At 43.4% G+C, this 25,984-nt stretch overlaps 1 protein-coding gene across 1 annotated transcript in view; it reads right to left on the minus strand.

Moving 5' to 3' along the window:
• LOC118121620 (contactin-associated protein-like 4) overlaps nt 1–25,984 on the minus strand; it is a 72,248-nt gene that overhangs the window by 23,083 nt on the left and 23,181 nt on the right. Inside the window, exons 3-11 of the mRNA XM_035177654.2 lie at nt 23,951–24,144; nt 19,903–20,050; nt 19,373–19,576; nt 11,668–11,843; nt 11,408–11,554; nt 9,147–9,414; nt 8,711–8,860; nt 5,270–5,441; nt 407–513 (exon numbers count right to left, since the gene is read on the minus strand). Of these exons, the coding sequence (XP_035033545.2) occupies nt 407–513; nt 5,270–5,441; nt 8,711–8,860; nt 9,147–9,414; nt 11,408–11,554; nt 11,668–11,843; nt 19,373–19,576; nt 19,903–20,050; nt 23,951–24,144 (1,566 nt within the window). The remainder of the gene's footprint in view (nt 1–406; nt 514–5,269; nt 5,442–8,710; nt 8,861–9,146; nt 9,415–11,407; nt 11,555–11,667; nt 11,844–19,372; nt 19,577–19,902; nt 20,051–23,950; nt 24,145–25,984) is intronic.

A 25,984-nucleotide genomic window follows, 5' to 3' on the forward strand; every position in this document is an offset into this window, starting at 1 on the left:
TGACAAAGATGCACTGTAAGAACGTGTGTCAATTGATGGGTCATCAAGACTAGAAAAGAGATATATATAAATACACAGCATTTACCAGTTCATGCTCATAAATATCAGAAATCATTCTTCGTATCGGCCTTTTTCATATAATTATTATATTATTGGATTATTAACCTATTGGCTTGAATCCCAAACATTGTCACAGTCTTCCAAACATAAATTCACCATCACCTGACTATAGCTCCTCTTGGATATATGGAGCCTTGTAGCATCTTTCAGCTCATTGTTTTGGCTTCACTGTCTACCTACTCTTAAAAAGCCTCGACCACTTCAACACTGAAGCAGCTTCTATTTCGGTCCTTGTATATCAGCGTTTTAAAAGCATCCAGATGTTTCTGTGGCTCTAGTTGCTTACAGCTGTGGCAGGTGGCTCCTCTGTAGCCGCTGGTGGAGCAGTTGCAGTGGAAGTTGCTCCAGGACTGAGTGCATCTACCTCCGTGTTCACAGTGACTGGGAGAACACCTGAGAGACAGAGACACACGTGTTAGGAAAAGGAAAATGAAAAGGCCCCGGCTCTTCTGAGGAGCAGAGGTGTAGGAGGCACCTGAATAAAAGCCCATTCAAGACAACAACAAAAAGTTTCAGTTCAGACCATTTCAAATCTTTGTTTATAGGTTTGAAACATCACTTTTTTCTCTGATTTATTGATTAAAGACTTAAATATGACAGGATGAGGAAGATCTCACAAATCGATTGCATATTAAATGAGAGAATCGGAGCTGGAACAGTGCTCAGAACTATGATGTGTTTTTCTAATGAAAGAAATCTACTTGCTATAAGTTTAGGAGCGGAATAAAAACATGCTGCTTTATTTGTGGTGCAATTAGAGGCGAGACATTTGTGGCTGGGAACCTATAATGCTGAAGAGTCGGATGCAAAACAGTTTAATTTAGTGCATATTAAACTGGGACCAAGTGCAGTTCAATCAGCTGTGAGTTCATTTGTATTTGCAGAAGCAGAATGTACAACACACAGGAGCGATGCATTAATACTGATTCTAACATCGGAAATCCAATAAGGGAAACTTTTTTCAACAAATGTATGAAGTTGCACATAAATTGCACAATTCAAACTCATTCAATCAGTCAATTTAAAGTCACAGTTTAATAGTATTTCCATGAAGAACTGAACGTGGGTGAGGGAACAAAAAAGTTTGTACTGCAACTGAGTTGAATTTGTCTGGCGTCCACCAACCAGAAGGTCGGTGGTTCAATCCCCAGGCACCTACAGGTACAGTCTGCATTCCAAAGGTATGGATGGTGAGTGATAGAATATAGATGGACTGCATGAATGTATGAATGCAACTTGAACTGTAAAGCTGCCTTTTCATTGCTGCCCATCTTGACCAGGACTCCCTGGCAGAAGACATGCTGTATCTCAATGGGACCTTCCTGGTTAAATACACATTCAATAAAAGGAATAATAACCAATATTAACAGTCATAACTAAAAATGGCCTCACAAAGTTAAAGAAGACAAAATCACAATCAGGCGAAGCCAAGTATCCAAAGGAATAAGGGAAAGGAGGTAGAGGAGGACTGAGGAATCAAGTCGGTGCAGGACGGTGAGAGAGAGAGAGGAGGTGGTGATGAGGAGGTGAATTGAGGGCTGAAGGGGACGGAGGGAAGGATGGATGAGAGGAGAGGAGGAGAGCAGCAGCAAGGTTTGGACAGTGAACCAGTTGAAATGAGGTCAGAGTGTGAGAGAATCTGCAGAATCAGTCAGTGTAGCTGGAAATAAACCAGTTCATATAAATGGAGACTTTATCACTTTTGATATCGATAAACAAAATGCTTATTATCAGATGGTGACATAAGCGAAACTTCTGTCTTTCTTATACTCCTCCATCTTTACTTCTTCATTCCCACAAAAATTTGATTCGAATGGTTTGATGATTTATATTTTTATAAAACTCAACCAGACTTGATTTCCTCAGCAGGTGAAACACAGTTTACTTTCACAAGTTCTCCCACCAGACTGTAGAATGAGGGAACAGACCTTTTTTGATCCACTCCTTTATCTGCATTGTTCGAGCAGACAAGAGGAGCAGCAGACAAATGTCTGTGCATGCACACAGTTTGCAGGAGTTTTGTCCCCCCCCCCAAAATCCACTTTGTTCTTCCTCTCGCTGAAGTCTGCTAAAGTTTGGGGAAACTTTTCTTGGCAAGACTCGTCTGCAGCCGCAGTAGGAAACTCTTTCCAGGAGCATTGGAGGAGTTCTCTGTCATTTTCTCAGCATCCAGTTTGCTGTCGGCGGCCGGCTGCCACACGCAGCCTCATCCAGGAGCACACGCAGCGAAAATTACAAAAAGGAATCACAAACACAAGCCCGGGTCAAACTGTGAGCTGAACTGTGGCTCTTATCACTTCATCTACTATAAATCTTTCCAGGGCCCTAAAAGTTCCCAGTTTCAAAACACTTTGTCCTCTATAAATCTCCGGAGGGCTCCGAGCCTGACTAACGATTTGCAATGCAATGTGACAGTGTGCTGCAGCACAGCTCAGATCACAGGGCTCCGGGATTAACCGAGAAAAGAGACTCTGCAGCTTATCTAAAAGTTTCCAGTGCTGTGTGACACCGTCCTATAATGTAACGTGGATCACAGGGCTCGCATCCAATCTCCTGGTTTCTATTAGCGCCTCTGGCTAAACCAACACAGCGCCGCACCTCCCGCCTGCACTCTATTACCGGACAGGTAGAGCAGGATGTCCTGCAGAGAGAGAGCCAGAGAGGAAGGTGGGTTTTTTAATGCTTTCACCTGCTCTGATCATAGATAAAACACACACACACACAATAGCTGCGTCTCAATTCAGGGGCTGCATCCTTCATGTCTGCTGAACCAAAGCGGTCCCGTCTTCTTAATGCGTCACCAGCTTGTCCCACCGTTACAGCCGTCGCCTAGCAACAGAGCTGCAGACGAGAAAGTTCTTAGCTTGATTAAAAATGTCGAAAATACGTGTTTTTTAACATCTGTACCATTTGGTTGAGTAACATCAATTTAATAATTCATTCTTCAAGCGTTTTCACCTTGATTAATGCCGACATTACCCCTTTGAAAGAGTGTTATTTACTGAAATGAATCATGGGATGGGTTGGACCGGGATCCACCAGGCTGAGCCTCCGTTGCTCTGAGGTGAAAGGACGCATTGGACACCTGGGACACTGTCTGCTGTGCCGCAATCGGTCTTCAAATGGAGCCTCCGAAGGATGGGTCCCCCGAATTGAGACACATAGAGAGCTTGGGAATGAGTGTGTGAAGGTGTATGTGTGAATATGTGTGTGTGTGGTAAAATCAGCGTCTGACAGACAGACAGTGACACACAGACAGTCAGACACAACAAGAAGACGAGAACCTCTCTGTGACCTGTGTGTCTTCTTATTTGTGGGCGGGTGCGTGAGCATTGACAGGTTGTTTTTATTAAGCTGTCAGGAACCTGACAGGAGCAGAGAGGTCAGAATTACGGCCTTTTGACAGCTTCATCTATCTCACTTCAACACACACACACACACACACACACACACACACACACACACACACACACACACACACACACACACACACACACACACACACACACACACTGTGAAGTGTCGGTGTGAGGGAGGTGGTGAGTTCACAGACTTCGTGGGTCTGAAGGCGTCAGTGTGATTCAGACAAAGCGTTTGAACAACGTCTGACACTTACACCTTTCACATGTCAGATTTGGGGTCTGCGTCCACCATTTTTTGCACATTTCATATAACTGACAGATAATGTGTGAGAGTGATATTTTCTAATTTAACTCCACAAGTGTCAAACTTTTTATTGTGGCTTCGCTCAGATTTTAAAGAAAAACTCTCACACACAGTCCCTCCCGGTAATTCAAGCCTAGTGCACGTCTGCAGCGTCACAGTAGCTGGTGGTCGTCTAACCTGCTATTTAACTTGGTAAGAATCTACTTCCTATATTTTAGCTTTGACATCATCGAATACACTTCCTTCTCGTTGCTAATGAATCCGCTCATCAAGTGATTCGTGCTCTCGCAGAATGCAGATGTGGGGAAGCTGTGGTGTGAAGTGGGTAAGAATGAGAGTTTTAGATTATTAGGTGGCGACTGTTCTATTTTCAAATCCTTGATTTCAAAAGGCTGGCACTTGTGCCTCAGGGAGAGATTTTTCCAACTTGATCTTTTTTATTCTGTGTCGTAAACAAGTGCTTTATCCCCCCCTGAGAGATGGCTCAGGTTTGAGATCTGGTGGTGGAGTGCGGATTATTAGGAAATTTAAAAGCATCCTTTAGTAAATCACCTCCGTCAGCAGCTTGTCAGCCTGCATCCTCTGATATCACAGTTTTTCTATGCATCCCTTTGATCTTCACTGAAGGTCAAAGTCGAGTAATGTCTTCACCTTTCAATCACCTCAGTTATTATGTGGAGCTGATGGTTAATATGTATTTTATTACCCCCGCCCATTGGTTTGTTTGTCAGCAGAATTATACAACATCTACTCCTACGGATTTTCATGAAACGGGAAGAATCAGACAAGAGACAAAAACTGAAAACTTTTTTAAAACTTGTAATGTCAACGTCAGGGTTGGTTGCTCCTTCCGTGCTCGTTTGTTTATCGTTATGCCCACATTTGGTTTGTTTACCCACGTCACACTGCAATGAACTGTGGGTAATTCCTTGACGATTTCAACACGTGTGTCTTCTTCAGGGACACAAATTCTTAGTCAAAATCTATTTAAAATGCCTTCACACATGTTTAATTCAAACCTGGAAAACGGAGCAATTCAACATCGTAGCAGCACAAAGGGATTTTTTTTTTTTACTACTGAAGAGAAACTTCAGAACAATTAACCAAACAGCTCCTCAAAGGGCTCTTGCTGTAAAACAACACATAAAATAAAAAACTGTATAAAACCAGTACAAATTGAATTAAAACCCTCATTAGCACCAGCCTGTGCAGCTCGGTCTCCTGTGAGACGCCTCCCGATGCTGCAGCTTCACTTTAAACACACACTCGTTACAGAGCAGGAGGATGAGGAGACGTGTTTTCTGGCTTGTGAGGAAAGGAACCTGATCTGTCTCCAGCCTCCACTGATTGAATTGCATTTGCTCCAAACCAGGAGTGAAATGCAAACAAATCACAAACTTCTTCCCACAAGTGTTCTCACAAATCTCATATTCAGACAAACGTAGGATGTGTGGGTTTAAATTGGTGTTATTTGGAGACTGACCTGTCGATGATGCCGCACATGTCGATCTGCAAGTGGCTGTAGTTTCCCAGCAGTCTTTGCTGCACTTTGATCAGGTCCACGGTTTGGTCGTCCAGAGTCAGGAGACGCATGCAGCCCTGAAACGTGGTGAAAGGGTTCGTACACTCCCGACTGTTCGGCTGAGCAGGACAACCTGAGGAGGGAGACACGGGACACTCAGATCAGATCAGATCAGAGGTTGGACTCAACTTTGTATTTGTCTATGCACTTTGTTTTCTTTGTATCATTTACTCTCGACAATTTATACTTTTTGAACTCAGACAGGCCAAATATTGTAAATGAAAATACAGTGAAATACAGTAAATGTTACAGAAAAGAAACCAAATGAAACTTATGGATGGAAATATACAAAATATGCCTCTTTGATTCATGCAACACGGAGATGAAACCTTTTATTGGTGATAAACACTGGTTAGTGACGTAGATTTGTGCAAAGGATCTTCACACAGGTTCAGTAGAGATTTATACTCCTGCAGCTGTGATATTGGTTTTCCTTTTATTTAGTTCAGTTAAACCGAGTTCTGGGTGCTCGTATGATAACTCGTTTGAAGGAGGTGTGAAAAGTGTGTGAAGAGAAGACTTCTGCTGTGCTAAGGAGGTGATGATGAAGATTAAGATTCATTAGCTGCCGCAGCAATCGAGGAGAAATGGAAATTAAATTAACTTTTTTTTCCAAGATAAAAAAACAAGTAGAAACACCATTTTCCTCCAGAAGCCCCAGAGGGTCTCGAATTACTGTATGTTAACAATGTTTTAATGATTGATGGAGGCATAAAATAACATGAATACTCAAATATGGAGACTCAGCTTGAGCTACACTAAATCTGAATATGAACCAACACATTCAAAACATGCAGCTGAAAACTATTTATACTGAGTGTTGAACAGTACTATTGTTATAATAGAATGGTAATAATATATTTGAGAGTATCATGTTAATATTTGTAATATTTCATATTTCTATACGTCTAACTTCTCCAGTTCATGGAAGCCAACTTTGAAAGGCGCCACGTGTCATTTTAAAACTCACATTAATTATACGTGTTAAAAGTGAGCGATTTAAATACCAGTGTGAAATCCTTCCTGACGACCAGGCTGTGAACAGCGCTCTCGCCTCAGACACGAGTTGGAAATGAATGCCGACAAAGACTGCGTCACACCCATTGTGTAGGACAACGGGAAGTGTAACTGACAGCATCAACCAGGAAACAGCTTCTATTCACAGCGTTCACCAAACGAGCAGCTGTTATCTTGTTTACACCAACAGGTCATGAACACACATTCTCAGCAGTGACAAGTCCTCATGTAAGCTCCAAACCCACAACACTAATCCCATCACTACACACTTCAGACTAGAAAGATAGACAATAAGACAGCTCCCAGAAAGTGAAGACAAATGGAGGCTGGCTGCTGTATCCTAAACCCTACCTCCTCCATGTTAGTGGATGGGACATGGAACAAACTAAAAGGGTAAGCTAAACTTGGTTGTAATTCGATATCTGATGCTATAGAAAATGTCACGATTGACAGCGATATCGAATGAGGACCTCAATACCACGACTCCACACCACAACCACGACTGTGCAGATTCTGGTTTTAAAAAATATGGAAAGTACGAGATACCAGCACACATACTTTGGCTTCCTTTTTATACAACACCAGCTGTGTTTAAAGCACCAGAAGTGGAGGTGCTTCATCCATCTTTATCTCCACAGCAGGTGCCACGCTTTGCATTTTTTCCAGCAAACCCCGGTAAGCAAACTCAAAGCCTCAAAGTTGCAGTATATACGTGACCCTGGGGTCGGAATAAGGTTGTTTTTCTCAAATGATTTGTACCCCACAGGTCCCGTTGGCCTGGGGCCCCCGAAGTCCCTTGAAAAGCTCCCGGCTGTAGTCAGATTCCTTCTCTGTCATCTCAAAACAACATCTAGCAGCTTTGTGGTTCCACTCCAGAAGAGAAACTGGTCTTTCCTCAGCAGATTTCAATGTACAGATGTAGCTAGGGGTCTCATTATTCCACTGTCACAGCAGAATCTACTTGTTTATCTCTTTTTATCTCCAGAAGGTTATTATTACTTTATTTGTGATAAGCCTCGACACAGATTTTCCATATTTCTAATTCGGGTGCTTGGTGAAGGCAGACCTGTGGTGGCTGTCATTTAAAAACCATGTCTTATCCATCAGTGACTCATGGCGCTCGGGGTTGATCCTGGACGGAGGCGTTCTGCGTCCAAATACAGCAGCAGCTCCGGGCTCTGCGTTGCTCTAATTACAGTCCGCCCATCTCCCGCTCAGTTCAACACCTCTCAGCAGAGGAGGGGAAATGATGACTCACCAATATTGTCACTTTGAATTTTAGGAGCTGAAAGGAAGATTTTCTGGGAGTTATTTTCATGCACAGACGGATGGAGATGGAGGAACTTTGGGAAAATGTAAACACTTCATCGTGTAGCATCCAATTTGACTCCGTAACTCTTTGAAGTCTTTGTTAAACTGGTAAAACTTTAATCTCCACAGTGAAGCATTAATGAGCCGTGTGTTAAGATTTGTTAAATGGTTCATAGTGATGTACTTGTCAAAAAGTACATGTCCCCCTGTGTGCACTCATAAGCCGACACCACTGTAGAGCCCGACAATGAATGGAATGACACTGATGAGCCAAAACGTTACGACCGTCCCTGCTTCAAAACGCTGCTGGTCCTCCTCCCTGAACAGCTGCAACCCACCGACGCATGGACTCGACAGGAGCCCTGAAGACGCTCTGTGGTGTCTGGCACCAGGACATTAGGATCGCAACCCTTTAAGTTCTGCAAAATGTGAAGTAGAGCCACCGTGGATCAGCACATCCCCAACATCAGGAGCAACACACAAGTGTAGCTAATATCTCAAGTGAGATGATCATATTTATCAAATTTCAACAATGGTGGAACTTTTTAAGGAGAGACTTTAAGAGTTGGTAAGAAACTACAGGCATCTACATAATGTTTTCGACCGTCAATGGAGGAGAAGAAATCGAAAGGTGAATGGAGCGAAGAGGAGAAAGATCATTCGAAGGGAGGAAACATCAAAGAAAAAGAGGAGGAGGAGGCGGAGATTGACTCGAGACGAGAAAGGAGGCGGGGGGGGGGAGAAGCAGCTTTACGACTTCATCCCTCTCTGCGGGACACTAAACATCCAACGGAGATCTGGAGATGATGATTATTACAACTGTGAATTTCAACCAGTCCTAAATGTCCATTTGAGCAGTTTTCCTATTGACACAGCAAAATACGTCAAGTACTTCATTAAGATATTTAGAACATTTAAAATGAGACAGCTTTTAGTTAATAAACGCAGGTCTCGGATACTTACAAAGACGTTTTTTAAACAGCACATACAATGAAGGTAATAACATCGTCTTACCACCGAAGAAGAGTTGAGTAGCCGTGGTTAGAGGAAGTGGGACGCTGGTGTGAGCCGTGGCTCCTTCGTCTTTGTCCACCGTGATGCTCAGACAATCTTCTCTGGAGATCATCTCCACCGAATGCCACTGACCATCATTCAGACCTGAACCTGAACACACAGACATACAGTATTTTAATTGCTGATTAATGCCAGATGAAATTAAAGCCACAGATGAAGTGTTTTCTTTGCATTGAGCCTCGAGTTGGTAAAGTGAACCATGTGAAGAGTCCTGAAAGAAAAGTGAACTCCGGGAGAAATCCTACTTATGTCAGTGGGTTTTTAAAACATCCATAAATATTTGACTGTCCTTGGCAGTAGGTTCACACAACAAGTTCACAGACTTGAACACGGTCAACAGATGCTGAGGCAAATGCAGAGTCACAGTGGGACCTACCTGCACTGAGCTCCAGTGTGGCCCTGCCCACTTTACTGATCTGTAGGCGGAGTCTGGTCTCTCTCAGGTACAACCAGACTGTGCTCTCCAGCTGCGGGAGGTCAAAGGTCAGGAGCAGCCCCGCTTTGTTCCACGTCCTGAACTGCAGCGCCACAGCGACCACACCCGACGACCACGACGTCAGTCCGGGCAGCTGCAGGAAGCTTTGGGAGTCAGTGAATGTCACGGCGACCGAGACTGGCTCAGCACAAGAAAAGGTCACATTGCCCTGAGAAAAAGAAGGAGGATGAGAAAGAGGGAAAGAGAGAGAGGGAGGGAGGGAGCAGAATGAGTATAAAAGAGATAATAAAACATGAATATTCATCAGTTGCAGAGGCTGACTCGGTGTAACTCGATGTCACAGAGTTCTCCTCAGCAGCCCCTGGAGAAAGGACACCTGTATTAACATATTGATATTTGCTGAGCAGCGAAAATAAGCTGGAAAACTTCAAGCATTTGGGTCAAAAAGGTCACATTTGCAAACACATTCAATGTTTCTCTATCTCTATAATCTAAAAAAAATATTTAATGGTGAATAATTGTTTTTAGATTTCAGAAGCTTTGGCTAAATTTTCAAAAGCACATTATAAGAACTTAATAAACTTTGCCTCGGTAGCAAAATAAAGACACTCGCAATATTGTAGCAAACAAAAACACACACAAACATTAACTTTGTCATAATGGGAAGACGAGGCAGCACAGTGCTGCAGTGGTTAGCACTTCCAGTTCGATTCCCAGTCCAGCTGAGGTCTTTCTGTGTAAAGTGAAATAATAACTAACAAACCAAATATCGTATAGAATCACTGAATGGAAATAGTGAAAATAAAACCCACATTTTTCACCATAAATATCATCAAAACGCATTTGAATGCAGAAACATTCATAAAATATTACAATTTCCACTAAGAATAAAGGTATCTGCGACATTTTGCTTGAGAATATCTCTGCAGAGGTTATCGTTCGTATCGCTGTTAGATTTTACATTTTTCTAGGAATTCACATGAAAAGATATCATATGAACCGTTTCATGAGACTACGTTGCCCCCCCCCCCCACTGAACAGTAAGGGATCAGCAGTATAGATAATGGATGGATGGATAATTTCCGAACTGGCTGTCTCTGTTTTGGATTTGTTTTGTTTTGCCGGTTGATGAATGAAGCTGCACCACAGTCTGCTGCTGTGCTCTGTAAAAAACCTCCCTTGTTATTTCTCTCCATAACAAACCAGATGAAAGCTGTCCCTTCCCTTTTTCTTACATTGATTTATTTTTAATATATATTTCCACATTTTCTCTCTGCAAATAAATTACTTTTCCTAAACTGTCAGCTCCTCTTGTCTCCCTGTCTTTGAGCTGGGCTGTGACAACGAAAACTTTTCTTTGGAGATTAATTCACAACAGAAAGTGCTGATTCCCCCGTCCTCCTCTCCTTCTTTACTTAGTTCTCATTTTTATTTTCTACCTCCTCTCTTCACTGAATCGTTTTTTTTTTTTGTCTTCTCCTCTTGTTTTTTTTGCTTTGGGCTGTGTGATGCCAAAATGTGAATGTAATGACATTGGTGATGATAATGAAGGAGATTATGGATATGCTAATGACAACGGGAGTAAAAATAAAGTTGATGATGATGCAAATGATGAAAATAATGATGATGATCATCACAATGACCACTAACATAATAATGACATTGATACAGAAAAGGAGGAACGAGTGGGAGGAAAAACACAAAAAGTCTGAAGTGAGCAAATGTGATCAACTTGTTCTACACTTTGTCGCCACGGCAGCAATTTAATATACTATATATACATAAATGTGTGTGTGCTTGTGTGTACAGGACAAATTATAATAATCCAAAGATATACAAGGATATATTTACATTGCTTAACTTGGATCTAACTGGTTAAAGTACATTTGTGTCAGGTGTGAGGCAGAAAATGTGTGGTTTCTGGTCTTCAAAAAATCAAGGTCAGTGGCTGGATAGAATAGTTTAATAATGGTGTTTTGAATTACTCTTGGCTGGAGACAATGTGGAAAGAGTCCCACGTTCCGCTTCAACTTGATTCGCTATTTGCCAAGTGTGAATAATTATGATGAAATGGGCTCAATCAGATTAATTAATGTGAATCAAACACTGTTTTACTCCTGGAACCCAGGGGCCACCTGATATATAACCTCCTCCATCTCGATTCATACTGCTGTCCCCCAGATGCTGAAACAATAACTTACCAGTGCGGTGACCTGCTGGTTGTTCTGTTTCGTCAGGTCTATAAGGTTGAGCTCATTGTACAGCAGGTTTTCCAGGCAGCCATGGAAATTCCTGTTGGACAAGATGGGTTTCTGCAGCCCGTGGCTCTGCACAGCTCCGACACTGAGCTGCACACACAGGGAAACATCACATGTGATGCGTGTCGCCCAATGAAAGCGTGTCGCCCAATGAAAGGAGTAAATGAAGTGAATGTTCAATTATGTGTGTTTGTGTTATTCACCTGGCGAATCTCCCAGTGGCTGAGCTCCGCTGGTACGTGAACCTGCTGCGTGTTTTTATCCACAGTGAGGTTGACGTGAGTGCTGAGCCGCTCCAGCTTTACACGGTGCCAGTGCTGGTCGTCCAGGAGACTTCCCAGAGAAACAAGGAGCTGACCCCCGGAGGATGAACTCACATCTGCAGGGGAGGGGAGGAGAAGAAGAGCGATCAGTCTTCATCAGGGTGCAGCAGCAGAGCAAAGGCTCCATCTTATATAGAAATACTCTTAGGTGCTGCATCTGTATGAACTCAAAAGCACTTTAAGGTCACATGTCCTCCAAAACACGCTTGAAGACATCGTTCTAAAATGTGTTTTGCTTCTGGCAAAGATTCACGCTGGATTTATCAGATCAAAAACGAGTAACGGAAATGACGCAGCTTCGGAGGAATATTTTCATCTTTGCTCCAAACGAGGAGAAGGTCACTGAGGTCAAATGCTCTCATTAGAGAGGCTGCATCGTCTGTACGCCGGAGGGAGGAGGACGGAGCATGAGATAAGTGATGATGCTGCAAAATCATCACAGGACGTAATTAACCACAGGCTGGATGGATAGATTATTATTAAGTACCTGCAGAAAACCCCCCACACACAGGGAGAACATGCAAAGTCCACACAGAAAGACAGGATTCGAACCAGGAACCCTCTCACTGTGAAACCAACGACCACCACGTCCTAATTGCTGTATTTTATCTCTTTTATCAAATCTATACACAAGCAATAGCTGTTTACATTTGGATCAAGTGGAGCCAGGGAGAGAATGTGGGAAATCAATGCTGAAATCAAAGTCTGAGAGCAAACAATTACAGAAACACTGAACTTTCATTCATGAAAACATCCGCCCTCTTCCTCCCTCTTCGTCTCTCTCATCCCTCATCTCATTGACTACTAAACCTGCGAGGAGGAAACTAAGCATCCCGTCGTTTTTTATTGTCCGGCTGGAAGGAGCGCGGCTGTGTTAGCCAGCATTAACGTCTTGATTTAGCTGTCCACTGTGAGCTGACTCACACTGAACGTCTTTGTCTTTAAAGTGAGGAGTTGAACAGACCACTTTCCAGGAGTCTACCCTTCACTGACAGCTTCATCATATTCTGTCTGTGATTAGGAGTCGAGGCTCGAGCTCTGGATCTGTTTATGGAGGACGACAGTGACAGGTGTTGTCAGGAGACAGGCTGTGATAATTGTTTCACGACGTCAGCCTCACGTGCTGTAAAAATAATGTCCTTCCCGAACCCCTTCACAGCTTTAGTCACAGCAGGGAGTTGAGATTATTAACATGAAACAATCTGTTTCCCGTCTCTCTCTCTCTCTGTCTGTCCCTTTAATTGGATTCATTAAAAAAAAAAAAAACATATTGACAAGTCGTATATTATAAAAATAAAAAAGTTTTAAACACTTTAAAAGTAGGGATATACAGCACAGAACGAAACTTGATAACAACGTGGAGACGAGGTGCCTGCAGCCCTGAAACTTCAACCAACAATCTGCTTATGAACATAGCTATAGATCATAAATAATGATGGACGTCTCCAATTCCTCCCTCTCTCCAGAAATGAAGCCAAAACACCCTGGAAAGTAACGCCGCCATCTTGTACATCCGGAACCACGATCGGGGGATTAAGCTGTAGTAACGAGGTCTCATGGATACGTGAGCTCGATACACACCAATCGTGAGTCAGTCTCAGCTGTTAATCTTGATGTTTCACCTCGATTTTACAGCTTCAACTAACTAATTTCAAGCGAAATTATCATGAAAAAATGTACGTGTACTTTTACTTTTTAGTTTGTCCCATCCACTAACATGGAGGAGACACTCAAAGGGTATAGTGGCAGCATTGTGTATTAAACTCTTTCAGGTTGGGGTTTTTAAATTCTGGAGGAAGCATCTGACATGTAACGTAGTGGAAGTAATGTTGACATGGGTCATAACCACATAGTAACTCATACAAACATAAACATCATAATCAGATTAGTGTCTTAGTCAGAATAAGATAGAGTCAGATCTTTGACGTCCATGTAAGCACAGTCATTTTTCTCTCTCTCTTTTCCGAGGCTGATAAACTAGCCACTCATTTACTTTTGCCTTTTTGACTCTGCGACTGTGAAACTCCTTTTAGACTGCGATACAAATTAGTCAGCAGGGCAGAGTCCCCCCTTTGCTCCCTGTGTTCCGGGCTCCTCTGAAAACAGCCTGGCTGCCGACTGAAGACTCTTCTGAGGCCGTTTACAGCAGGAGCTCCCGGAGCCTCACTGTACATCATCACACACTAAGTGGGACGGAGTGAGCGAATGCAACAGTAACCGCCGCACTTCACGGCCTCGCGTTTTCTGTGCCAACTGGCAGAGTTTGTCCGGAGAGAGTCGTTCTCTTTTCCAGAGCGCTGGAGGAGGATGTGTTGTTGCTCTGGGCGATTAGCGACAAACCTTTGTGATCGCGCCGATGTTTTGTTTGCTGTAAAATCTCAAATCATCTGTTGAAAACAAAAATTGTGCATTGAAAAACACAACCAGCCGCCGGAGAACCGACCAATAGCACGTCCTCATTATTGAGAAAAGACAGGCTTTCGCTCGCCATGCAGCTTACCCAGCATGCCTCTTTGATGCAATCCTAATTTAGTCTCCAACTCTTAACGCCATTCGTCCAGAGCGGCAGCGGAGCAGCAGCAGCCCTCTGTGTATTTACTGCTGCGTGTTGCATCCTCTGAACTGAATTACGAAGCAGTGGGCATCATTACAGAAAACGTTTTGATAAATGTAAAGCAGAAAGGAAATGAGACGGTTTTGAACAGTGGACATAAATCTTAATGAAGCAGCCAATTTACTTCAGCTTGGACACAGACGGATAGAGAGGGTCCGACTGTCTCACTGTCTCGCTGCGTCTCCGTCCGTCTGTCTCTTTCATTCAGACATTCATTATTATGCTAATGAGTGTTACTCGCCGACGTGAAACAAATTTGCTGTGTGTGAAATCTTTATGTTTATGTTATACATGTCCCTGATGCTCAGTGTTACCCTTCATTATCCATGTTTAAGTCTGCGCCTGCTTGTTTTCCTCAGAAGGAAACATGCCTCACTGCGACAGGATCAGGCTGAGAGATAATGATGAAGCGTCTCAGAGCATCTCTCACACCGTGCGATGCAGATAATACATCTACATCTTCAGCTTATTATCTCTCCTCTCCTCTTCCTCTCCTCTCCACTTGTTTACTCTCCACTTGTTTCCTCTCCTCTCCTCTCCTCTCCTCTCATTTCCTCTCCCCTTGTTCCTCTCATCTCCTCTTGTTTCCTCATCACTTGTTTATTCTCCTCTCCTCTTCCTCTCCTCTCCTCTCCTCCTTTCCTCTTCTCTCCTATCCTCTTCACTTGTCTCTTCTCCTGTCCTCTTCTTTCCTGTCCAATCCTCTTGTTTCCTGCCCTCTTCTCTCCTCTCCTCCCCTCTCGTTATCTGTCCTCTCCTCTCTTCTCCTCTCTTCTCCTCTCGTGTCCTCTCCTCCTCTCTCGTTATCTGTCCTATCCTGTCCTCTCCTGTCCTCTCCTCTCTTCTCCTCTCGTGTCCTCTCCTCTCCTCTGACTGTGGAGGAGCATGCTGTGGCTCAGGCTGGATGCTCCGAGCTATTGATCTAAATTACCCTGTCTACAGACTGCAAGCTCATGGGAGAGTAAAGAGGCTGTGTGGAGAGACATGGAGAGAGAGTAGAGAGAAAGATAAAGAGCGTGCAATTGAAAAAGGCAAATAATCGCCTCTGAAAAAAACAGAAAAGTAGCAGGGCCAGAATTGGGACGACGTGTGGGAGAGGCTGTGATAAATAACAATGGAAAGAGAAGAAAATAGAAAAGGCAGGAATGGAAAGATAGAGGGCAGCCGGAGGAAGTGAGCCACAGAGAGAGGTGTGCAGTGACAGCCGTGTGATCGAGGCGCAGCATCAGCATTGGCCGTATTGCTGGATCATCACCGCTCAGCCTCGGCTCTGCTCCATTAGGCCTGTTTACTTTTGCTACCCAGAGTTTTCGGAGCTCTTTGTTGACTATCAGCTCGGGTCTGGAGGGGAGACGTGACAGGTGTCACTCAGGGAGCTGATGTCAGACTGACGGCTCCGGCAGATGACACCGCTCTGTGGCTGACAGACACTCGACAAAACCACCGGGGAATTAATATTCTTCCACCGTTTCCCAAAGTTTGGGGAATATAAGGGACAATATTCAGTTTTTATTTGTAGAGAGGGAGTGACAGAGGGAGGTCACGACAATTGTGAAGGATGGAAGACAGCAGAGAGAGAGAGCGAGAGAGAGAGAGAGAGAGAGAGAGAGAGAGAGAGAGAGAGAGAGAGAGAGAGAGAGAGAGAGAGAGAGAGAGAGAGAGTGGTAGAATCTGCTTTAATACCACAGTATTAGGGCCTTATTAAAAAAATAAATAATTCAGAGATTTCGAGAATAATGGCGTAATATTACAAGAATAAAGTTGTAATTAAGAAGGAAGTTGTAATTTTACAATAATAACATAAGTCATAATATATGAGCATAGTAGAATAGTATTTATAGAATAAAGTCGTAATTTTACGAGAAAATATCGTAATATTAGGGGATCAGGAAAATACGCTGCAAGGAGAAGAGCCAGAGTTTGACTCTTTGTTAAACCAGTCTCAATGAGAACAATGAGAAACCCCTTTGAGCATCAAACCAGCGATACACAGTCAAGAGGCAAACTCCTCCTCGTCTGTGTGGTTCTGTCTTTGGAAAAGACTCAGTTTCTTGCACAGTCTTTTTAAAGTCCTGATACTTATAATGAGGTGGAGCTGATGAGACCCAATAAGTCTGATTTAAACTCAGGCAGCACAAATAGCCCGAAATAATGATTTTATTATTGAGATCTCCTGGTTTTTCCCTCTTTAAATGAGCCCCAATACTTGTGTAATTATGCAACTAGATAATCAACTTGTTATCAAATTAACTGGATCGACACCCTAACCCTGCTGCAGCATTAAAATGAAACATACTAGCATAAATCTACATTATGTGGCATAATATTTTATGCAATAAGTGTGCATGAATTGAAGTGCATATGTAGAAGTGAGCGGTTCAGACTTTTTAATAAGAGTCTCACTCAGACCTTCATCTCCACATCAGTGAGATATGTGAATATACAGCCGCAATATTACAACTGTCCAGAAAATATAATGCTCTCGTTCCTCAAACCACCCAAACAAAATGCCAACATGTCGGCATGTGGCAGATCTTGGTTCCCTGCCACTGCACACAATTATAACTCAGGTCATTCCCGTAATGATGGTCGCACACTCTCACCTTTCCACATTTCCACATAATGAAATGTGCCAAGAACTGAGTGAGCATTCTTACAGAGGTCCAGCACTAATGTGTGCAATTGTGTGTCTGTGTGCACCTGTGTGTTCACAAGTCCATGACTGTAATATGTGCTGAGAGAAAGATGCATCTGCCACGGTCGATGTTTATCTAGTTGTACGACTCTAATACAAATAGCTGATGAAATGAAACCCCTCTGGTGTCAGAAACCTCCACCCATAGTAAATGTACTGCATTTATAAAGAGCTTTTTCCACTATCTACCTTATTCACTATCTGTGTCCTGGAGTCTTTGAGGAGCTGGGGATCGAACCATAAACCCTCTTGTTAATGGACATCCCGTTCTACCTCCAGAGCCACATAAGTCTTACAAAACAAAGTAGTGAAAAAGGGATATTCTGAATGAACTGAATGAGGCCTAGTTTTAGCAGGAATTGTTGATTTACCCCAAATATTCCTACATAAAAAGCAGAGTGAACTTTAAGGATTAATTATCCACAGTTCGTCCACATTTGAGATATAACTTCATTAAGAGAAGAAAACCTGTTTTTCCCTGAGAAAATATTTTTGATGTTCCCAGAGTGTAATGATTTTAACATTACAGAAAAGCCTTCAGCCCTTAATGAAGGAACGGTAACTGAGCAGAGTGCTCGAGCAGCCAGATGGCACCGCCGATGAGAGGTTTGCCATATGGCGATACTACGACGGCCTGGCAGCCCAACAACACCTCAGGTTTAACCTCACACACACACACACACACACACACACACACACACACACACACACACACACACACACACACACACACACACACACACACACACACACACACACACACACACACACACACACACACACACACACACACACACACACGCACACACGTTTCCTCCACACTGCTCCATTCTGCGCGGGCACAGGCCATTGATCATGCTGTGCTGTGCTGGACCCACGTGCTCCGCAGAGTTCACCGTTAGCACATGTTGCTCACATCCATCATAGATTAAAAGAGAGAGACTATGAGAGAGGAAGTCAAGCTGCGAGAGAACCAGAGCGAGAAGGAGAGAGAGAGATCCGGTCGATTGAAGGAAAGTGGGGGAAAGGGAGTCTGGGAAAAGAAATGAAAGGAGAAAACTTCTTTCCCGCAACAAATGATGCCGTCCTCCTTCACAATCACTCAACATGTAGAGGCCCGTATCTGCAGGGCTGCAATGGTGAAATGCACCTTTTCTCCAAGTTTCTTCAAAGTCTGAGTTAGTTCATCTGAAATATTATAGGAAAACACTGAAGTGAGCTCATCAAGAAGCTACGTTCTCCTGAGTTATTGTCAAAATCTCTTGTGACAAACATGTATAAGTAAAGTAGCAGATGGACGAAACCCGGCTTGAAGATCCACCTGTTTCATTGCGGGGACAAAGATGTACTGAATATTAAAAACCCTGTGCGGAGTGGTGGAGGCTCTGGAGCCTGGATGAGTGCATAATTACACTGCACGGTTGAGTTCAGGCCTTTAGCTGACATTTACTCACAGTAATGAACAGTAAATGCACGATGAATGCACAGACGGAGCCGCAGAGCTCGCCAGCAAAGTCATCAGGAAGAAACTCTAAAATATATTGAATGATTAAAAAAACTAACTAAAAACTAAGTTCCCGTCACTGTGCACAGGTTATCAGGAAGTGGACTCCTGCTGTTTTTTGTCCAAACTGAAGAAGACAGATTCTCCTCGTATTCAGGTTGATCATTATACTTTGGATTGTTAATTGAAAATGTTTACGAGATCTAATGTTCAGAAAACACACAACTTTCCACTGTAGCTCCTCTTTTCAGCCTCAATCTGAAACACTAGGTTTTAACTACTGTCTCTTTAAGGATACAAATTTGAAGGTGTCCTCGCAAGGCGCTCTTAAGTCAACACGTTCACAAGATGTGTTTTGTAAGGTCCCAGTGACCGTGACCGTTGACCAGCAAAGAAAACAGTTAATCTATAAATCCAACTGAACCTTTCGTACCAGATTTGGAGAAACTCCCTCCAGACATTCTTGAGACATGTTGTTCTCAGGACAGACAGATGGACAACACAAAACACATAACGACTCTGGCCACTGGCTGTAGCCAAGATGGAGGCGTAAAAAAACATCATATGTCTCCTTTAAACATAAATGAAAATGAAAACCAAACATTCTTCTTCACAATCACACACATTCACACCTGGAGGCTTCATAATAAAACCACAGAGCCGCCGCCCCACTGGAGCAGCTGGTGTTGAGGGCCTTGCTCAATGGTAATGAGGAAAAGTTCTGCTGTAACACGTGAATTCGACATAACATGATGAAGGATTAATGTCGTACCTTGTTGGTGATAAAGCAGCAGTCGTCCTTTCTCCAGCACCAGAGTGAGGCTGTGATCTCTCTGTCCCTCGGCGTGGAGCAGCGTCCCAGAATTCCTCATGGTTTTAAACTTCAGAGCGATCGTCTCCGTCGCTGTGCGGCTCGGCCGAGCACTCAGCCTGAAGACCAGGCTGCTGCTGCCGTCGAAGTTTGCCACGTCAGAAGCTACAGGACGACACGGAGCAGCAGGAGGAAGATCTTTATTAGATGTTTACTCATCTCACTGGATGTGTTGCTGGTAGTTTAGCTATTTGACATTTAGCTTCGGGGTCTTAGCAGCCAGTTTTCACCTTGTTCCATAGCAAGTAGCAGGAAGATTATATATATTATTCCACTTTATCTGGCAGAGTCACATCTGTATAACATAAACAGGTTTAAAGTGAATAAAGATATTTGAACGTACATTTGAACACTAATACTATAATGGACAGAAAACCCACGAGCCAAACCTGACAACGGAATCCTGGACTAAGACAGATATTGGGACTTACTGTATCGACATCCATATGCTTCCAGTCTGAGTCCAATCCGTCCGGTGGGGTTCCAGTCAAGTGGGACCAGGCGCAGGTATCGAGCGATGACGGGCTGATCCAGTTTGTACTGAACCACCGTGTCTGCATTGCTGTTACCTGGGAACGCCTGGAACCGCAGAATCATAAGTTAATTTGAAGAACTTTTACATCAAAACATTTTCCTGGTTGCTGCTGCAGAGAACAGCTCGTTTTGTTCGTAACTAATTATTACGCATGATTCACCCATCGACTTCTTTGTTTGTTCTTCTTTCTCTTCTGAAGTTCCACTGGGCTAAAAGCTACGATCGTTTCGTTTTTTGCTACACAAACAGTAAATTAGGTGGATAAAGTAATCCATTAGAAATAAGAGCTCATGTTGAAATTTACTGCGTGCGTGTGGAGAAAAACTTCTGTGATCCTGAGAGACTTTTTGCATTTTCAGACATTGAGCTCCCAGAGGCCATTGATCCTGACTGCAAATAATGTCTCTCCCTCCCTCACCCTCTCCCTCACCCTCTCTCTCTCTCCCTCTCTCTCCCTCTCTCTCTCCCTCTCTCTCCCTCTCTCTCCTCCTCTCCCTCTCCTCGTTGATCAATAGCTCTGCGACCTGTTCTGTCTCCCTACACAGCCTCTCTTAAAAGACTAATGGCTCCTATTTTCCCAATCAGCTGCTCGTGGGAATCCAGTGGGATTTTGTTTGGTTGATGGGAAATTTTTCGCACATAGAGCAACACTTAAATTCTGTGAGGAGAATAAAAAACTATCTGCGTTAGCTTTTTATATGTTCGTATGAGAGTCTCAGACATTACCTATATATATATATACTGTATGTGTGTGTGGTTTAGGTTTTACTGACATTTTGGGGACCTACGTCTGTTTACACATTATCGGGACAAATCTTCCTTATGGGGACAAAACGCAGCTCAGCATATGTGCACCATTATGTTTGAAGGAAAATACATGTTTTAAGGTTGAGGTATGATTATGTTAGGGTTACTTTTAGGTTAAGATCATGGTAAGAGGTAAGGTTAGGAGAGGAGCTAAGAGCCCATTGGTTACAGTCCAATGATGAATTGACCTCTGGGGGTAAGGGCCAATATTTTGAAGGTGTAGACAGCAGATATGCGGATACAGATTTTCTGTCGTTCTTTTATTTTTGAAGAAGTGGTCGCCATTTACTTCAATTATATTGGATTTGGCTCCATCGCTGTTTACCTCTGAAATTCCAAAAGTGTTTTGTGGACTCAAACACAAAAAACTTCCTTTAGCATAGTGGTGAGTAGATAATGAGTGAATTTTCATTTTTGGGTGAACCACCCCTTTAAGGGTTAGAGTTAGACAAGTAGTATGGTTAAGATTAAAGTAAGTCTCTGGGAAGTGAATGAAAGTCAGTTACGTCCTCTGGAGTCATGGAGAAGCCGTGAGTGTGTTGAAGTGTGTGTCTGCTGAACGTGTACTGACGTGGCTGTGCAGCTGAACTTGTCTCTCCTGGTGCTGCATGATTGTGATCTGAGCTGTGTCTTCAGAGCTGTGCAGGCTGAGCCGGCCGGGCAGCGGAGCGTCAAGCTCAACAAATGGCTGCTTCCTGCCGAGGAGGCTGAGGAGAGCGGCATCTCATTTACTCGCCTGAGCATCGTTTGAAATATGAGTAGCCTTCCGACAAGCTCATCTTATTATTGAACAGAATTATCCTTGACGTTTTGGCAATATTGTTCACCTGACATTCATGAAAATAAAGCACAGGGAATCGAACGGAGCTGAACTGAGGACGAGGGCACGAGGAACATGGTGACACTTCACAGGTGGAAGTAAGTGGACCTCAATTCCTAAATTTCCAAAGTCGAGAGTCTTGAACACATTTTTAAATAAAATTCTGTGGGACTTTGTTCAGCATGTCAAACGTCTAAACAACTAAATAAATTAGCAAAGTAAATGCAGTGAAGTCATGGAAGTACTCAAGAAAAGTACTAGTTCAGTAATGAAGTAAATGTACTTGGTAATATTCATGAGACCAGTAACCCAACTAATTTCTCCTTTTAAAACTGGCGATATTTAAAAACGTATTGTGTTTCATAAACTAATCTAATATTTTATATCCATAGGATATCTGCAGTGACTATGACCTATAGCTCTCTAATAAATACATAAAATGTATATAATTACTCAGGTAAAACACATACAATACCTTAAAATCTCCCTGTATAGTAAATGTGCTCAGTTACTTTCCGCCACTTGACAGCAGAAGGAGAAAGCCGGAGCATGTGAGCTCAGGAGTCAGTGACAGGCTGTGTGTGTGATACAGCTATTTCTGCAAATCTCCTCCCTAACAGACACACTAAGCCGGCCTGACTAATATACCCAAGCTTCAAAAACACTCGGAGCTGATCTGGATTTATCACCTTTCATGCTGAGTGTAAAATCAACAAGTTTTGGGGGGCTGCTCTCTTCCTTCTTTTCGTGATGACTCGCAGGCTCGGCTCTGTGGCGTTCACACCCTTCACTGAGAGAAAATCGTATCCTGTCAAATCTGAATCACAAGCTGCTCTCCGGGCTGATCCTGTAACAAGAGGAGTGCACTGTCTTCCATGACGGAGGGAGGAGACGCTCCACTGCTTCTGAATCATGTCTAATGTTGTTCAATCTGCGGAGGCCTGCGTGGCGTCCTGTCAGTCTGACACGCAGTCGTTTGCTCGCTGGTGATAAGTCATTCTCCCTCTTCACAGGGAAATTAGACGTGCAAGGGTTTTAAAGAAATGATGCAAAATGCTGGAAAATAAGAGATTTTGAGAGCGAGAAGAGAAAAAACGCAGGGGAACGTATTCAGTTGTGAAGGAACCGCCTCAGCGGAGAGTTTCTCCCCAGTTCCTGTTCTGAGGCCTGAATACATCAGCTGCTCGACGGAATATTTAAATCACCGGATGCACGTCTCACAGATTCCTCCTTCACATTTACATTTTAGGCACTGAGCTGACACTTATCGAGACCGGCTCACAGTGAACGAGCGACTTGCTCCGGAGACGGGTGATGGACACCTTCGCCGCCGCAGGAATCAAAGCTGTGACTCTTTCTGTACGGCAGGCAGTGTGTGCAGCAGCAGCACCAGCCTCCTGTCGGCAGAGGTTAAACTGTTTGACAGCAGCTCCATGCAGTCTAACACCGCCCGGCCCAGGTTCCTTTCATTGTTCCATCCATTTTTAATAAAGAGTGAAAGCCTCCTGGTGAGCGGGTTTGCTGCTGCAGGCAGAACCGTCCCCGCAGATAATGTAAATTACATCTATGACAGTGAGGCCAAATGTATTTTAACTTCAATGAACCTCAGCATTGAGCTGCTCTCCACCCGAAGCTTTAAGCTATTCAGAGCTTTTAATATGCACGGTGTTGTTTGACACTGATGTTCAGGGCTGTGTCTTCATCCAAATAGCAACACACGGTGTATTACTGGAGGTTTTCAAATAAACAAGGGCCTTTAACCACAGGGGGTCAGATGAAAGAACCAGGCCTCAATGAAAAATAGATTTGTTTCAGCTCATTTATCAAAAGAAAACGTGACCTCGGTGTCATCTTACAACAAATCCAAAACAGCTCTGTGCAACTTGTATTTGTACGATCTTTATTTTTGTGTCAATGTAGTTTTTAATTTTGTCCAAATTTTTATTCAAGTGCACCATTTTGAAAACTCTCCTCGAGGGCTCGGTCGCACATACCTGAACCTGAAGGCATCAGTGACAAACCTTCGCCTTCCAGTCATTGTGAGAGAAGAAGCGAATAAAACGTGTGTTTCCCGTGTCAAAGCAAATCGCAGCGTGGCTTCACGTGGAGTTCAGCTTTGGTGAACTTTGACATGCAGCTTTCACTTATTGCCCTTATGCTGCATTCAAAGACACTCTGAGAGCTTATATGGTGCAACAGCAGCACAATTATCCAATAATGATCCAACCAACATAAGAATAGAAAAGGAAAAACAAAAGTTGATCATCAAACCATCCTCAGTGCATTTTGTATTGGTTGATCGATGCAGGACAGTTACCCCTAAGCTGTCCTCCTGTCGGTGTTGTCTCCAGTTGTGTCCCGTGTCGCTGAACATCAACAGGTAGGCTGTCAGCCAATCAGAGCTGCCGTATCGTCCCTGCGTGGCGACGGCAGTGATTTGGGTCCGCCTCTCCAAGTCCACCTCCAGCCACTGGTATCTGTCGGAGACGAGAGGAGACCAACCTCCGGCTCCTGCAGGGAGGACGGACACCAAAAAAACTGCATGTATATCTATAATGCAATAATGTGTGTGCGTGTGTAGGTGGTTGTGTGTGTTACGGGGGGGGAGGCAGAGGCTGGCAGAGGTGACAGAAGAGCGAGCGAGGATCAAGAGAAAAATCACAGGAGTGAAATGTGATTCATTACATTTCAATCGTCCTGAAATGAGCCTGTGAATTTCAAGTCTGGACTAGTCGCTCTGTGCCGGCCAATAAAAACGGTGCTAGATACACAAACTGCTTGTTCATATGTTGGAGTGATGTGCCCTGATTGATCGGTGGTGAGGAGTTTGCTCAGGAATACAAACAGCGAGTCTGCAGGATATTAGAACTCAGCACATTCAGAGAGAACAGCTTCAAGTCGTAATGCTACGAAATACAGTGTATTTCTGGATTTGATTTAAGTCCATTTTTATGCCCCCAGATTTAAAGCCCTGCAAAATGTCAAGCACCTCCCCGGGTTTTCAAGATAATAAATAATAATAATCCTCATTATCAAAGATGTTAGGTGAGTTATAGTCAGGTTAAAACACTTCAGGGAGACAGTTTTAACTGTGGAGCGGCAGGGTGGTATTTCATTTGTATTTTACGACCCCACGACTAAGTTAAATGATGTATCCGGCCACCAAGGTGAAGATGAGGGTGAGGGGAGTCCAAATTAATTAACATCCAGCTCATTCAACAACACGATATGAGCCTGATCACATATAAGAGTGTTTTTCAGCAGTGATTTGCAGAAACGACACACGTCCCATGTTCTCTGGCCCCGTTCTGTCCGAGCTGTGGTCGGCAGCTGGAGGAGACGTCCAGCGGCGCGAGGGACGAACCAACACCGAGTTCACACTGTCGACTAAAAATAGTCACATCAGCACAGTGGGAGGGGAAAAGGGGAAAATATGTCAAGGTGGAAATAATGTATTTTTAAAAAAAAGCTCTTTGCACATTTGTAACATTTAATTAAAAATGTATGAACATTTATTTATTCAATATGATTTACAGACAGTATAAACTACCTGGAGGCTGAGCAGTGAAGTGGATTATATTACAACTACTTTCTTTATTAAGTTTTTAGTTCTCGCTGTGAAGCAGGACGAGCCATCAACATTTATCCTGAGGCAAGTTCAACATTTCAGCTCCATCATCAGACAAAATACACAGCTCCTTATTTAAAAGGAAAAAACACACGATCAAGGTCAGAATCCCTCATATTTATTGTCAATTTGCCACTGGTGGTATCGCATTTGCACCATGATGTCAAGTTTCATAATTTTGGGATAATTTTGGCGAAGTAATATTCTCAAAAGCTGAAGTAAATGTCCACGAAAATAAAAACTGACAGTCCAGGAAAAAGCCTCACAACGAACAGAACAGCTTGATTCAAACAGAGACAGGTCTCAGCTTGATATTACCTGACGGAGAAGTTCTGTTCTGAACAGGAAATAAGTAAAAAAAGATGAACACTACTTTCAACACTATTCTTAGGACAGGTTATATTTACTGAACCTGACGGAGAAGGTGAGTCGAGGGGCGAGTCGGGCCCAGAAGTGAAGATCAAGAAAAGACGTCATGTCATTCAACAGGAGGAGAGAGAACAGAGGGAAGGAGGGACTGACACACAATAACATCTGCAAAGACACATGAAAACTCATACAGCTGTGTGCGTGTGTGTGTGTGTGTGTGTGTGCGAGAAAGAGAGAGAGCAGGGAGAGCTATGACAGAACCTGATTATGAAGAAACATTGGGGGTGATGGAAAAGGCTGCGACGAGATAATGACACTTTTGAATACTGAGAAGTGTGTGTGCTTGCGTGTGTG

This window comes from Hippoglossus stenolepis, chromosome 14, assembly GCF_022539355.2.
Source record: "Hippoglossus stenolepis isolate QCI-W04-F060 chromosome 14, HSTE1.2, whole genome shotgun sequence".
Taxonomy (NCBI): Eukaryota; Metazoa; Chordata; class Actinopteri; order Pleuronectiformes; family Pleuronectidae; genus Hippoglossus; species Hippoglossus stenolepis.